The sequence below is a fragment of the Dreissena polymorpha genome, chromosome 2, assembly GCF_020536995.1.
Source record: "Dreissena polymorpha isolate Duluth1 chromosome 2, UMN_Dpol_1.0, whole genome shotgun sequence".
NCBI classification, from domain to species: Eukaryota; Metazoa; Mollusca; class Bivalvia; order Myida; family Dreissenidae; genus Dreissena; species Dreissena polymorpha.
Window position 1 is genome coordinate 116698648 of NC_068356.1, and position 13108 is coordinate 116711755.

The window sequence follows — 13108 nt, forward strand, 5'->3', positions numbered from 1 at the left end:
ACAATTTAAAGCTGCTATTGTCATTGTAGAAACCGAAACATTTGTTTCCCCAACACTTTGGTTCGGTAAAGAAAAACTCATATGAAATCCTATGACAAAACATGCTAACATAACCGTTACTGATGTTGCTCTAAATGTTTTGTAATAGTATTATTAAGTATTGTGATAAAAATGCTATTATTATTGTTTTTGTTGTTGACATTACAGACAAAGAAATAACACGATAAAGTATTGTCGCTAAAATCATTCATAATTAGTTTCTTCAAATCAAGTAAAAATAAAACAAAAGGAAGAAATCGATGCACTAATACAGGAAAAAGATGACTTGAAAAAGAGCGAGGAGAAGTCAAAGCAACTGGCGAAAGAAGCAGAGGGTAAAGCCGTGACATTAGAGCAGAAGATAAAGGAGCTTAAAACTGAAAATGAAAATTTGAATAGCAAACTTCACACGGAAGAACCTTACGAAACAAGAGATGTGTTTGTCAGAAACACAATTCCCCCTATTGCGCCGCTTTGAAGCCATAAATTTGACCTTTGACCTTTTCCCACTCAAAACGTGCAGCTCCATGAGATACACATGCATGCAAATTATCGAGTTGCTATCTTCAATATTATAAAAGAGCTGTCAGAGGACAGCGCGCTGGACTATTCGAGTGCTTGACAGTATAACGTAAGCCATCATGGAGAGGGGGGTATAATGTGGGTGTGTGGTCATTTAATAGATGATCTTTCAAAAATAAGAAAAAAATGAAAAAAAAAAAAACATTCGGGGGGGGGGAGATTCTGGGGTGGGGCGTGGGGGATTGTTTGGGTGGAGTCCATTGTGGTATGTCAGGTAAGTGTTGTTTTGTCAAAGTATGAATCAAATGCGATCATAAATAAAGAAGTTATGGCAATATAAGCAAAATTTATTAATTTGACCTTGAGTTTCAAGGTCATTCAAAGGTCAAGGTCAAGTTCAACTTGCCAGGTACAGTACCCTCATGATAGTAAGAAAGTATTTGAAGTTTGAAAGCAATAGCCTCGATACTTTAGAAGTAAAGTGGATATAAACACAAAATTTAACAAAATATTCAAAGTTACTATGATAAAAAAGGGCCATAATTCCGTTAAAAAGCCGACCAGAGTTATGCAACTTTCCCTGTACAGTCCCCTTACGATAGTTAGCGAGTTTTCCAAGTATACCAACAGATGTGTTTGTCAGAAACACAATGCCCCTATTGCGCCGCTTTGAAGCCATAAATTTGACCTTTGACCATGAAGGATGACCTTGACCTTTCATCTCTCAAAATGTGCAGCTCCATGAGATACACATGCATGCCAAATATCAAGTTGCTATCTTCAATATTAAAAAAAGTTATCAAATGATGGGACAGAATGACATAATGACAGACAGACAGACAGGAAAAAAACAATATTCCCCCGATCTATCGATCCGGGGGCATACAAATATTTAACGAGCGACAGGCCTTGAAAGACGAAAATAATGATAAGTCGTTCAAAATAAAGGAACTAGAAAAGGATCAGCAGAAATTTGACCAAGAAATAACAACATACAGAAAAGAAATGGCTGAATTACAAAAAGAGCTTGAGCGAAAGAAACAGGAACATGATAGTTTCATGACACAGATTGAAACAGAGAAAAAGAAAATTAAAAAACTAGCAGAAGAAAAAGAGGAGCTTATTAATCGAATAGAGGAGCTCGAAAAACGAAACATTGGATTTCAAGACGAATTCTCCGTTTTAAAAGATGAATTTAAAACCTTGAAAGCCGAGAGGGATGAAATTTCACAACAAATTACTGACGCCAAACAGAAGGAAAGCAAACAAAATATGATGTATATAGAAGAACTGAGAAAAGAGCTGACCGAGAATAAACCACGCATTGAAACACTTTTATTGAAAAGTGAAGCTCTAAAATCGAAAAATGAATCGTTATTTCGGGCTAATGATTCCAAGAAGGAGGAAATGATGGAGATTCAAAAAGAAGTTGGCGGAATCGAAGCTGAATTGCAATTAGAAAAGCTCAGATATCAACAACTTAAAAAAGAGTGGGATGAAGAAAAAAAGAAAATCGAATTCGTGCTTGTTAGCAAACGTAAGAGTAAACACAAAAACGCAATGGGATCGTTCAAAGAAGAAAATGACTCAGAAGAGGAGCACGTTTTGAATGTGGTTGAAGCTGCGAAAATTGAGCAAGAAACATTGAAAACCAGAGAACTGGAATTAAAGCGAAGAGTAAGTCAATTAGAGACTGACAAACAAGAATTTTTCGCTCCGGTACGAATTTGTTTGCTGAAAATAAAACACTAAAAGCAAAATATGACACCGTTGTTTGAGAAAGAACAACATTGCTTCAAGTTGAGGCAGCACTAAAGCAAAGGGTACGCTCTAAAGAAGAAGAAATAAAAGATCTTAAGAAAACTGTTGATGACTTGTATTATCAAAATATGTCAATAAGAACGAATGACGAGACAGAACATAAACAAAAAGCCTATGTTGTCGTCATGGGGAATGAAATGATAAAACAACTTGAGCCAGAGAAGAGTGCTTTGCACAGGCGTGTAAAATACCTAAAAATAGAGAACAACGAAATAGAATTAAGAGTAATTGAACTTGAACGCAAATCAAAAGAACTAAATGATTATACTTCGATTCATGATGAGAAAAAATCATCATATACAGCTCCACTCACAAGGCGCGATAGTTTCAGACATAGAGACAGAGATCAAGGAAATGTTTCTTACAGAGACAGGGAAACACAATCGGGAAGAAATAGGGAACTGCAAACGAACCGCGAAGATCGTCATTCTGGCAAGGATCAAGAACGACTAACAGATCGAGAACTGGATCGTCGTATCAAAAGGTTGATTGATGACAGGCCACCTTCTGGTAAAGTTTATGATTAATACAGGGAAAGAAGCAGACCCACAACTCTATTACCGAGCAAAAGTCCAGATTACTACAAAAGCAACGTGCCGCAGTTTAACTACGCAAGTTCAAGACAGCCTAGCATGGGAATTGGAAGTGTCGGGTCACAACACAGTAATGGTTCCCATGTATCTCTGCCTCACATTGGAAGTGGAAGCATGCTCCCGTCTCCAAGAACGCCAAGAGGCAATGACTCACGCGCTTACTCACCGCCTATAGTTAAAAAAATAGATATTGTATGAATAAGGTCTGTAAAACCTTAAAATGCTTTGCTTTTTGTGCAGATATGCAGAGGATTTATTATTCATTTAAATCGTTCCAGTGACAATGTTTAACCGCATACAGATTGTTCAGCTTTAGTCACAACGTGTTTTGTTGCACTTCATTTCATAAATGTATAAATCAATGTGTTTTATTATGGTTGTTATTCAGACGAGTATAGAATAACATACATATATCTTCTTCACATAAAAACATTAAGCTAGAAAGGAGTTATATTTTTACTAGAAATAGAAATTGTTCAAAACAATCCAGAAAAGAAACATATTTCCGCTGACATTTCGTTACAGCATTTCACTATATGCATGCTTTTTTAATATTAATATTTCTTTATATTACTTAATAACGGAAATCTAACATTGCATCCAGACTCTGGCCAAATTGATTATTTATATTTCTTCTTTTAAAATATCGATTATTAATCACTGCAATTATTTATTTTCAATATAGCTACATACTTGTTTATAAGCTCACATACCATCAATCAACAAGCACTGTTTTGTGAAAATGCATAATTGTTTGTTGCTTTGTTTTGAACCAAAAAAATAAAACAATACCAACAATGTATGTTTTTCTTACTTTTGAAGATCATACCATCAAAACCAACGCATGCGATTGTCAACGGGACAAGGATCTAAACAAAAGAAAAGAAACTAAAGTCTAAGAATGTAACTCATACCATCAAGTGTTATTTCATGTTGTGTTGGTTACCTGCTTCGTTAATGTTTGATCTTCTTAGAATGCATGTAATCTAGCGTAACCAGTAAAATAGTATTTTAATGATAATAACATGGCCAAGGGGTGAAACAAAATGTTGAGAAGATAAGAAGAAGTCGATTTGTCTTAAGTATTTTTAAAGTAAATAGTAAAACAATATATATAAAGATAAAACTATTGTAAAAAAGGAAAAACATGTAATTTTGGAATGCGAGCTAAAAGTAAAAATACAAAACAATTCTTGTGACTAGGTCAATAAACTATCGTCTATTAAACCACATCGGTATCAATGTAATTGCGACCAAGTATGTTCATTCAATAACAGAAAGATAAGGGAAATAAATATATTAAAATAAAAAGGTAAGTAAATGAAGAGGCAATAAATTCAGATACATGGTTCAATGTGTTCCAATTAATTTGTGTCGCATTTATGTCTTAATAAGTTAATATTCTTGTATGCAAAACACATAGCCATGCTTTTCTTTCTCTAGATTTTTTTTACATTTGTAACACAAAGTAAGGAAACATTTAGGTTTACATCCCCTTTCTACGCATATTACATACACTTGAGAATTATGAAATATTTGGGAGATTGTTTTATATTTGAAAATATTTTCATGTTAATAATTAGTATACTTCTCATCTTCAATTGTAGCATTCGATCTTTTAATACGTAAAACTACATGAAAATAACAAAAAACATTAAAAGTATCACAAAAGCGATTACAACAGACAATATGCAAACACAAACATTCTTTGTAAGTGTACGAAAAATGTCAAGACAATACTGGACATTGCGAGACAGTAATTACAATTTACATGATGCAAAGTGTTTTATCATGAAACAAACGATGCAAAAATGGTTATTGTGAACGATTTGACGAGTCAATAAATTTTCATCAAAAAACGAAAGCAATATGATGATAATAAGTAACCATGATTCAATATTCACGATAAATCCTATGTTCATAGCTTTCGTTTCTTTTGAATGCAATAAAATGCACAAGTCGTTGTTAATATTCAAAGGTGAATGTTCTGTGCCGACGACGCATTACTGTCGTGTCGTATGTATTCTTGCGAAGCGCTTTTGCCATGGCAACAGCTTGACAACATGCGTCCCAAATAACAACCTGCGCAACAACCCGAACGTATTTCACTAGGTTGTACCTGAGACTTGGCAAGGTTAATAAAAACTTGCTCAAGTGTGGTTTGACTAACGGAGTAATCCTCGATGTTGAAATGCTTTATTGCTGTCTCCATTGTTCCAAATATTCTGGCAAGTGTCATGGATGTATCTGTGATGTGATAATGGACCATCCTCCTGTCTACATCTTTCAAGAGGCATCCTGGAAATTGTTGCTCAATAAAGTTCTGGAGATCTTTTGTGTCAGGCAGTGAGCCATCCACAGGGGTCCCTATTGTCGCATACAGAATGTACCCTTCACTAAACTTGTTCTTCAGGTGTTGAGGACTTCCGAGACATTTGAACTGACCGTTGACCATGATCGCAATTCTTGTGCATAGCGCCTCGCATTCTTCCATGCTGTGAACATAATTAGTTGTAATGTATTTAATTATTAAGATTCACCGGTAAAAACAAAATATATAAGGTAAGTACGCATGTAAAATGCCAGTAACAGAAGTAACTTAAATAAAATGTTATAAAGACATTAACTGTCGGGCTTGTGGCTCTAAAAGAAACCCTATTTGATAAAAGGTTACCCATTTTATTTGAAAAGTTAATTTGAAAATAACGCGATAAGCAGGCGGTTGTGCTAAAATGTAAGAATAGCAGAAACAATGTCGCGACCAAAAAAAAACATACACATGCGGTTGCATTAAAAACAAGTTTAATGTTCTGACAAAATAATGAGACTACTCTGTACCTATGCGATGTGAGAATAAGCGTCCTTCCAGAAGCTCTGATCCTACACAGAGTGTCCCAAAGATATCGACGTGCATTAGGGTCCATGCCAGTCGTTGGCTCATCCAAGAACACTACTGGCGGGTTCCCTATCAGAGCTATAGCCGTACTAAGCTTCCGCTTATTGCCACCGCTAAAAGGATATGATATTTCAATTATTTTATTCAAATTTTTCTTTAAACATAGCACGATAAATCTTGATTATATAGCAATCCAAAAAAAGCAATACACATGGCTGGTAGCGGTCGCTGTTGGTTAAAAATACCGTAAATACCGTTTACCTGTAAGTTTGAACATATTTATCAGCGTATTGCGTTAGAAGTAAGGCATCTAAAAGATCCTCAACAAGAGCGGGTATGTCCTTAATTCCTCTCAGTCTAGCGTACATGAACAACGTCTCTCGTCCAGTCATTTGGTCTATCAAAGCGTCAAATTGTGGACAATAACCGAGGTACTGCCGAACCTGTGACGAAATTTTATTGAAAATATATTTTATTTTGTCATACAAACAATTAACATATTTTATACATCGTTCTATTAAAAGTTGCATTCTCTTCTGCATTACTTTGTTCAAAACGCATGTTAATTTAGAAATTGACGGAACGTACTTCTGCAATATTTGTTGATACATCGTAACCATTCAAGAACGCAGCCCCGGACGTGAGAGTTTCGTCCCCAGTTAGCATCTTGAAAGTGCTTGTCTTTCCTGCCCCGTTGACACCAAGCAACCCAAAGCATTCTCCTTCGGGTATTCCAATGCTGATTTGATTAACTGCGACGTGATTGTTGTAACATTTAGAAAGCTCTGACAGAATTAGCTTATCCGATCTACATAAAGACGTGATTGTATTATTTGCGATTCGACTTCGTTCTTTAGCAACGTCATTATCTTCTCGGACGACATCGTGTGTAACAATATACTCGTCCAGTGGCTTTGTTCGTTTTCTAATCTTCTGAATGACGCTTTGGACAATGTTAGATTCCATCAGAAGAAGGACCCCGTAATAGAACACGAACTGAATGCATAGAAACGTCAACATTCTGCCTATTCCGTTCGCCTTCCAGCCAAGCGGATTGGGGTTGTATTCAATACAGGTTGATGAATTTCCACAGTTCCCTGATTCTGTTTAAAGTATAAAAAGTATACAGTCGATAGCATAATTTACCCATAACAACGATGCAGATGTATTCCCTTATTTGTTTTGACTTGTTGATGCTATATCCAATTAAAAATTACATGCAAATACATGCGAATATCTAACATCTCGGCTGAACCAAATTACAACATGAACCAAGCTTATTCTTTAATATTTGTAATTGTAGAAACCGAAAATAAATGAACACCTTAAAAGCAAACGTCTTACCTATGCAACACGGGTTTGGTATTTTCTCGCAAAAATCCTTAATTTTATCCTTAACGCAATACTCCTCGTAGATGAGCCCAAGCTTGTAGTTTTGATAGTAATCTTCAATGCCTTGGCCGAGGCAGTAGTTTGGTAACAGAACGAGGAATACCCACTCCAAGGCATGCGCAAGATCCAATAGATCTAACTGTGGTATACTTAAAATACCAACTGCAAGTATCGTAGCTACACCTAGAAAACATGAGTTCATTGTTTAAATTAATAAGAGTGTTCATTGAAGCTCAATATTGAAAGATTTAAAAACGCAAAATTAGTTTATTTCAACGTGTTTAAAGTTGTATTATTATAATCGGTCGTTAATTGCATTGTATTACTAATAGTTTTTGGCATGAACAAAAAACGCTGCATAACCAACAAGAGTCGCGACAACTGTAAAGAAACAACATATCAAGCCCAAGTTACATACTGACAAACTAGCTTTTAAATGTAATCTATTATTCACCTGAAAGAATGTTGAACATTGTCAACCACACGTATCCGCTAGCTGGAACGTTGAACAAGAATGAACACAGGTACATGAACGGCAACAATGCACATCCATACAGAAAGAAAAGTAGAGCGATGTGGGCCATGTTGTGTCCCGCTATAAAGGCGTCTACTTGGAAAGCCCAAATTGTTATCAAAAGGGCAATTGCTGTCATCAAATAATTCAATATGTCCCAACAAAATGTCGCTGACCAAAACGTGAAAACTCGAACACCACTGGTAAATTGCAGATGCTTGGCCTTAGTGGCCCTTTCTTTGATAAGAAATAATGAAAAACTACTGGCAAGAAATGACATTCCGAATACTATGTTAAATGCAAGTGTGAACCCAGTTGTTTCCGACGTACTCTCATCTCTAAATTTGTCGCTGGCTGTTCTAGGTAAAGGATGATTTATGACACCCAGTGAATAGTCACTGCTGTTCATCACGTATCTGAGCAACGCATTTCCAACCATAGCTAAGCTAACGCCAGGGGTATGAAAGGCTTGGTTGTTGAAAAAGCTTTTGACCTGTAAAACGGAATCTTCCGTGCTTTCAATGGCCGCAGCAACAAGGTATTTTATATTGTAGCCGCCTATACCATTCCTAGCTTGATTCAGCAAGAACTCAGTCATATCAGGATTATTCTTGAATCCTTTATCATCGTTAACAAGTGTTACGACAGTTCTTTGGCTCTTGTTGAACTGATCCCTGTACGCATTCCCGAATTGATCCACATTTGCAACACTTTTGTTGACGAGAGCATAAACAACTACGTTATCTCCCAAAGTCTCGATTGAAAGTGAAAGAGCAGGCTGGTCATGTGGCCCTGGGAAAGTCTGGATCACAATGAGACCAGCAATTGTGAAAAACAGAGGTACGCCCAGCTGGGTGCTGGTTACTATCAAATTCCGAAAAGTGTGCGTTAGGCGTTTTATGAACATGGCGTAGAATTGTTGCATGTAGAGACGAATGCCATTATTGCGTTGTAGTTTTTCCGTAAAACTGGCGCTGCGGTGGTACTTGTTATCGGAGCCGTGAGGTGCATCTGTAAGCAAAACAAATTAATCACTAGAGCTTGTCAAAAGACTGACGAGGCGGAACATCGAAGAGAAAAAATCCGTAATAGGAATGAATTTTTAACAACAACAAAAACTATGTTTATAGTGGATATAGTAGATATTGATAACCATTATGTAATCGAAAGACATAGTAAGAATAGCGGCATAATGTTTGTACTTTCTAATAAAGGATGATAAAAATCGTATATGCACAAATAATTTCATAGGGAACAATTCTTGAGAGTTTGAATGTTGTGCATTCAAAAGTGCAGAAGAAAATATGCTGAAAAATGTGTGTCAATAAAGACAGACTGATAGACATACGGACACACAGACATACTAAAAGACGTCCATACAGTTTCCAGTATCACCTTTACATTTTTGCGGGGGCATAATGATTGCCATTTCCTACTCCCTTTGTATACACTGGGCAGTGTACACCATCTACAATATTCATGCTTCAGACTATTGACGATGAGTCCAAATTATCGTATGGTTTGTAATTGTAAGCATAAACACAACATTATCGAGCTCAACCTTGTATGTTTCCATGCTTACTCTTCGCAGCATTAGTAACGCCATTTGCGGGGAACACTGACAAGTCCTGAACATCGCTAAGCGAAATTGACCTATCACCGGAACTTTTGACGGATTGTTCCCCTACCCTGCAAAACAGGGAAAAGAAGTTACCAGAAGATGTACCTTTATAATAAAGCTGCTTATCTTAGCTTAACAGAATTATCGTAAAAAAAATCTCATCCACTTAATTTGCCTGCTCTTAAAAGAAACCTGGGTAACGTCGAATCATTAGTGGCATTCACACTAATGTGGCATGTGTAAATTGTAAAAAGCGTTGGTTATGACACGACGTTTTCTAAATGCAAGCGTATATATAACAATGATCAATTAAATGATTTGCTGCGATCTTTATCATACAATGAAATTTTATTAGTAACAATAATTTTTCTTCGACAATTGGGTAGATGCATAAGGTTAATAATTTTACATATCGATGTAAAAAGGTAAAATAAGAAAAGCATTTTAAAACCTCAAAAACACTTCTTCCATGGTTGTAACAGAGATGCCGTAGCTCTGAATTCCCATTTCCCCTAGTCTGCTGTCGAACTCCGTAAACATTTTCTCGAAAGCCGAGGACCTTTCCTTTGGCAGAATGAACGAGAGCTCGGCAGCGACGTTATTCTCCAGTTTTGCCTCCGGCACGTGATGCTTAATACGTTGCGTTATAAAATTTACGTCACAATTGTCTGTCTTTACAATGATCATGTGGTACCCAGCACCTTTAAATAACAAGAAACCGTCGGAGACGGGTGATGCTCCCAAAAGGTTTTTTTGTCACAATATTGCACTATATATTCAGATAAAAGGAAACGTCTTGAGCGCACAGTAGTTGGGGGGACAAGATTTTTTAATATAAAATTTCAAAGGGCCATAACTCTGTGAAACATCATCCGACCAGAACCCGCTGATAATATGCACATCTCCTCTTGGTAGCGAAGCTTCCCATAAAGTTTCATTGAATTCCGGTAATTAGTTGCTGAGAAATAGCCCGGACAAGAAATGCACTATATGTACAGTTAATGGAAAATTTAAAAGGGCCAAAACTCTGTGAAAAATCATCCGACCAGAACCCGCTGATAATATGCACATATCCTCTTGGTAGTGAAGCTTTCCATAAAGTTTCATTGAATTCCGGTCATTAGTTGCGGAGAAATAGCCCGGACAAAAATTGTGCACGGACGGACACACGGACGGACAGACGAAGCGGCGACTATATGCTCCCCCCCAAAAATTTTTGGGGCAGCATAAAAAAGCGCATGATAAAAATCATAAGACAGAATAGCCTCCAAAGACCATAGTCCTGTGCGATAGAAAGATGTATCACAAAGAACATACATTATAATGGTTAAAAAAATTACATGATGTTTTGCACTTAACATAAGTCTAAATTACCGTATTTGTTTTTCAGAAATTTAGAACTTCCACAACATTTAACAACGCCTTCTGCCATAATTGCAATCCTGTCGCCCAGGTGATCTGCCTCGTCCATAAAGTGCGTGGACAAAACCATTGTGCGACCGGCTTTATTCTGCTGCAGGATATTCCAAAGCTGTCTGCGGGCTTCTGGATCCATGCCAGATGAAGGTTCATCTAGGATAACAACCTGCGGATGATCAAAATGTACAGATATGAAATGTTGGTTCATTAAGCGAAACGGTAGTTACATGATTAACGTTTAACTATAATGCTCGGCAATTACATTTACCGGTAGGTTCGCGGTACCTTTTACCAAATAACAAATGCTTTATCACATTTATTTGTGATATTTTGACCCTCAAAAAACATAAAAGAGGTATGAAACAACTTGTGCATTGACATCGACTGAAAAGGGTAAACAATAAACAGTTGCATACACAGGTTACCGATTATACGTTCCACCAACAAAAACGACATATATCACAACATCAGGTTACAAAAGGAAAGTAAAATATTCAATAAAGTGTTGCAGAATATTCAAAGATACCTTCGATCCTCCAATCAGTGCTATGGCAACTGAAAGCTTCCGTTTCATACCTCCTGACAGTGCCATCGCCTGAGCGTGTCGCTTGTCCTCAAGATTGATTGTGCGAAGCATGTGGTTAATTTCCTCTTCCAAATCGTGCCCGGAATAGCCCTTCAACTAGAGCAGTGTGTTTAATCACATCATTGTTTGATCACGATATATTGCGCACGTATGTGGTTATGTGTATAGCATTTGTAAAAGAGCTCATATCTTGGGTAATAAATTCAAGTATTCAGTAGTTGGGTGCACTGTGTCAAATAAGTTATAATAATAACAATTAAGTTGCGCAATTTTCTTCAGTTAACGACAGTGCTAATTGGTTTTTAAAACAAATAAATCACACCCATGTGTTTTTTTCCGAGAAGAGACAAGAGAGATTACACTTTGAAAAAAAGATCTTACCCTAGCAAAAAATGTCAGATGCTCTTCTACAGTGAGGGTGTCAAAAAGAACGTCGTGCTGAGGACACAGACCCAGGCTGCTGCGAACGTTAGCAATGTCTTGTCTTATGTCGAACCCATTCACTCGGGCTGTACCATTACTTGTGGGAATGAAACCTATAACGTCCAGTATATTATTCCAAGTCATAAAATATTCCTGGAGTTTGTTTATGAAGTATTTTGCCTTACAATTACAGATAGAAATTAATGCTGACATAAAAGATTGCTGAATAGACAAATTCACTTAACATTTCTTTATATGGTTCAGTGGTTTACATAAAAATCTCACCGGTCAGCATAGACATGGTGGTTGTCTTTCCGGCTCCATTGTGACCGAGAAGCGCTGTTATGTGACCTTCATACATGTCCAAGGTCATACCACAAACAGCCACCTTCTTTTTGCCTCCGTTTTTAAATTCCTAAAAAGCAATTAAAGAAACTACATCATTAACATAGTTAACAGTTGTAATATTATAACCCTTAGAACATCTGATATAATTATGCAAAAATCCATCTCTAATTGTCAATGACCCCGATATACGCAACTGGAAACACGTGTCATGAAATTTAAGACAAACCAACCTTTCGGAGATTGCGGATCGCTATTCCTGCCTTTTTGCCTTCTGGGTCTGCCTCAAAGTACTCCGGTTCCTGCCCAATTGATATTCCCCTATCTTCGGGCACAAACTCATCTGAATTCGTGCCGCACCAATACGAGCACTGCGTACAAACATAATCAAATACTAACAACATAAACATACGAATTTATATATCTTTAAGAAACGAATGTTTAATGATACTAACGGAATCTACCAGGGTTTCAAATTCTTTAAAAATGTTTCGTGTTCTCCATGAACATTGATCATAGTGCAGAAGGGTATATGCTACTCACAGTGAACGGGAAGTACCATTTCTGTGGAACGCCGAATTCTCCTGGAAACACGGCCTCCACATACCACGTAATCATTCCGTAAAGTACGGCGTCCGCCAGCATCATCATTATGACATTGAACAACGAGAAATTATCATCTATAGACGCCCCTCGTCGAATGTTGCTCCACTGAACACCCTCGCCTGCCAAACAGATTTTGGAGAAATTACTATAGGTTGGACAAATTTGCAACAGCACGCACATACACATGCTCAAATTAGTGTACAGAACCGAGTTCGTGAAAACCACTTTGCTGTATATAATTGTAAAACAGAACATGTTAAAGACACTGCACACACAATATTCTTTTCTTTCATTGATATAACGCGGACATTTGGTCTCAATTACGGTAATC

At 37.0% G+C, this 13108-nt stretch overlaps 1 protein-coding gene across 7 annotated transcripts in view; it reads right to left on the reverse strand.

Annotated features, from left to right (window-relative positions):
- The window catches only part of LOC127868632 (phospholipid-transporting ATPase ABCA3-like), a 66742-nt gene that overhangs the window by 29649 nt on the left and 23985 nt on the right, over nucleotides 1-13108 (reverse strand). For 2 of the 7 annotated variants that reach the window (XM_052410542.1, XM_052410541.1), the window contains exons 7-20: nucleotides 12715-12896; nucleotides 12405-12542; nucleotides 12112-12241; nucleotides 11785-11939; nucleotides 11344-11499; nucleotides 10773-10983; nucleotides 9850-10099; nucleotides 9339-9466; nucleotides 7718-8788; nucleotides 7216-7446; nucleotides 6460-6974; nucleotides 6133-6314; nucleotides 5814-5984; nucleotides 4047-5470 (exon numbers count right to left, since the gene is read on the reverse strand). In XM_052410542.1, coding sequence (XP_052266502.1) covers nucleotides 4948-5470; nucleotides 5814-5984; nucleotides 6133-6314; nucleotides 6460-6974; nucleotides 7216-7446; nucleotides 7718-8788; nucleotides 9339-9466; nucleotides 9850-10099; nucleotides 10773-10983; nucleotides 11344-11499; nucleotides 11785-11939; nucleotides 12112-12241; nucleotides 12405-12542; nucleotides 12715-12896 — 4043 coding nt within the window. In that variant the 3' untranslated portion in view covers nucleotides 4047-4947. Of the gene's footprint in view, nucleotides 1-4046; nucleotides 5471-5813; nucleotides 5985-6132; nucleotides 6315-6459; nucleotides 6975-7215; nucleotides 7447-7717; nucleotides 8789-9338; nucleotides 9467-9849; nucleotides 10100-10772; nucleotides 10984-11343; nucleotides 11500-11784; nucleotides 11940-12111; nucleotides 12242-12404; nucleotides 12543-12714; nucleotides 12897-13108 lie in introns of those variants that run through there. The other 5 variants (XM_052410540.1, XM_052410546.1, XM_052410544.1 and 2 more) reach the window with 5 other exon arrangements.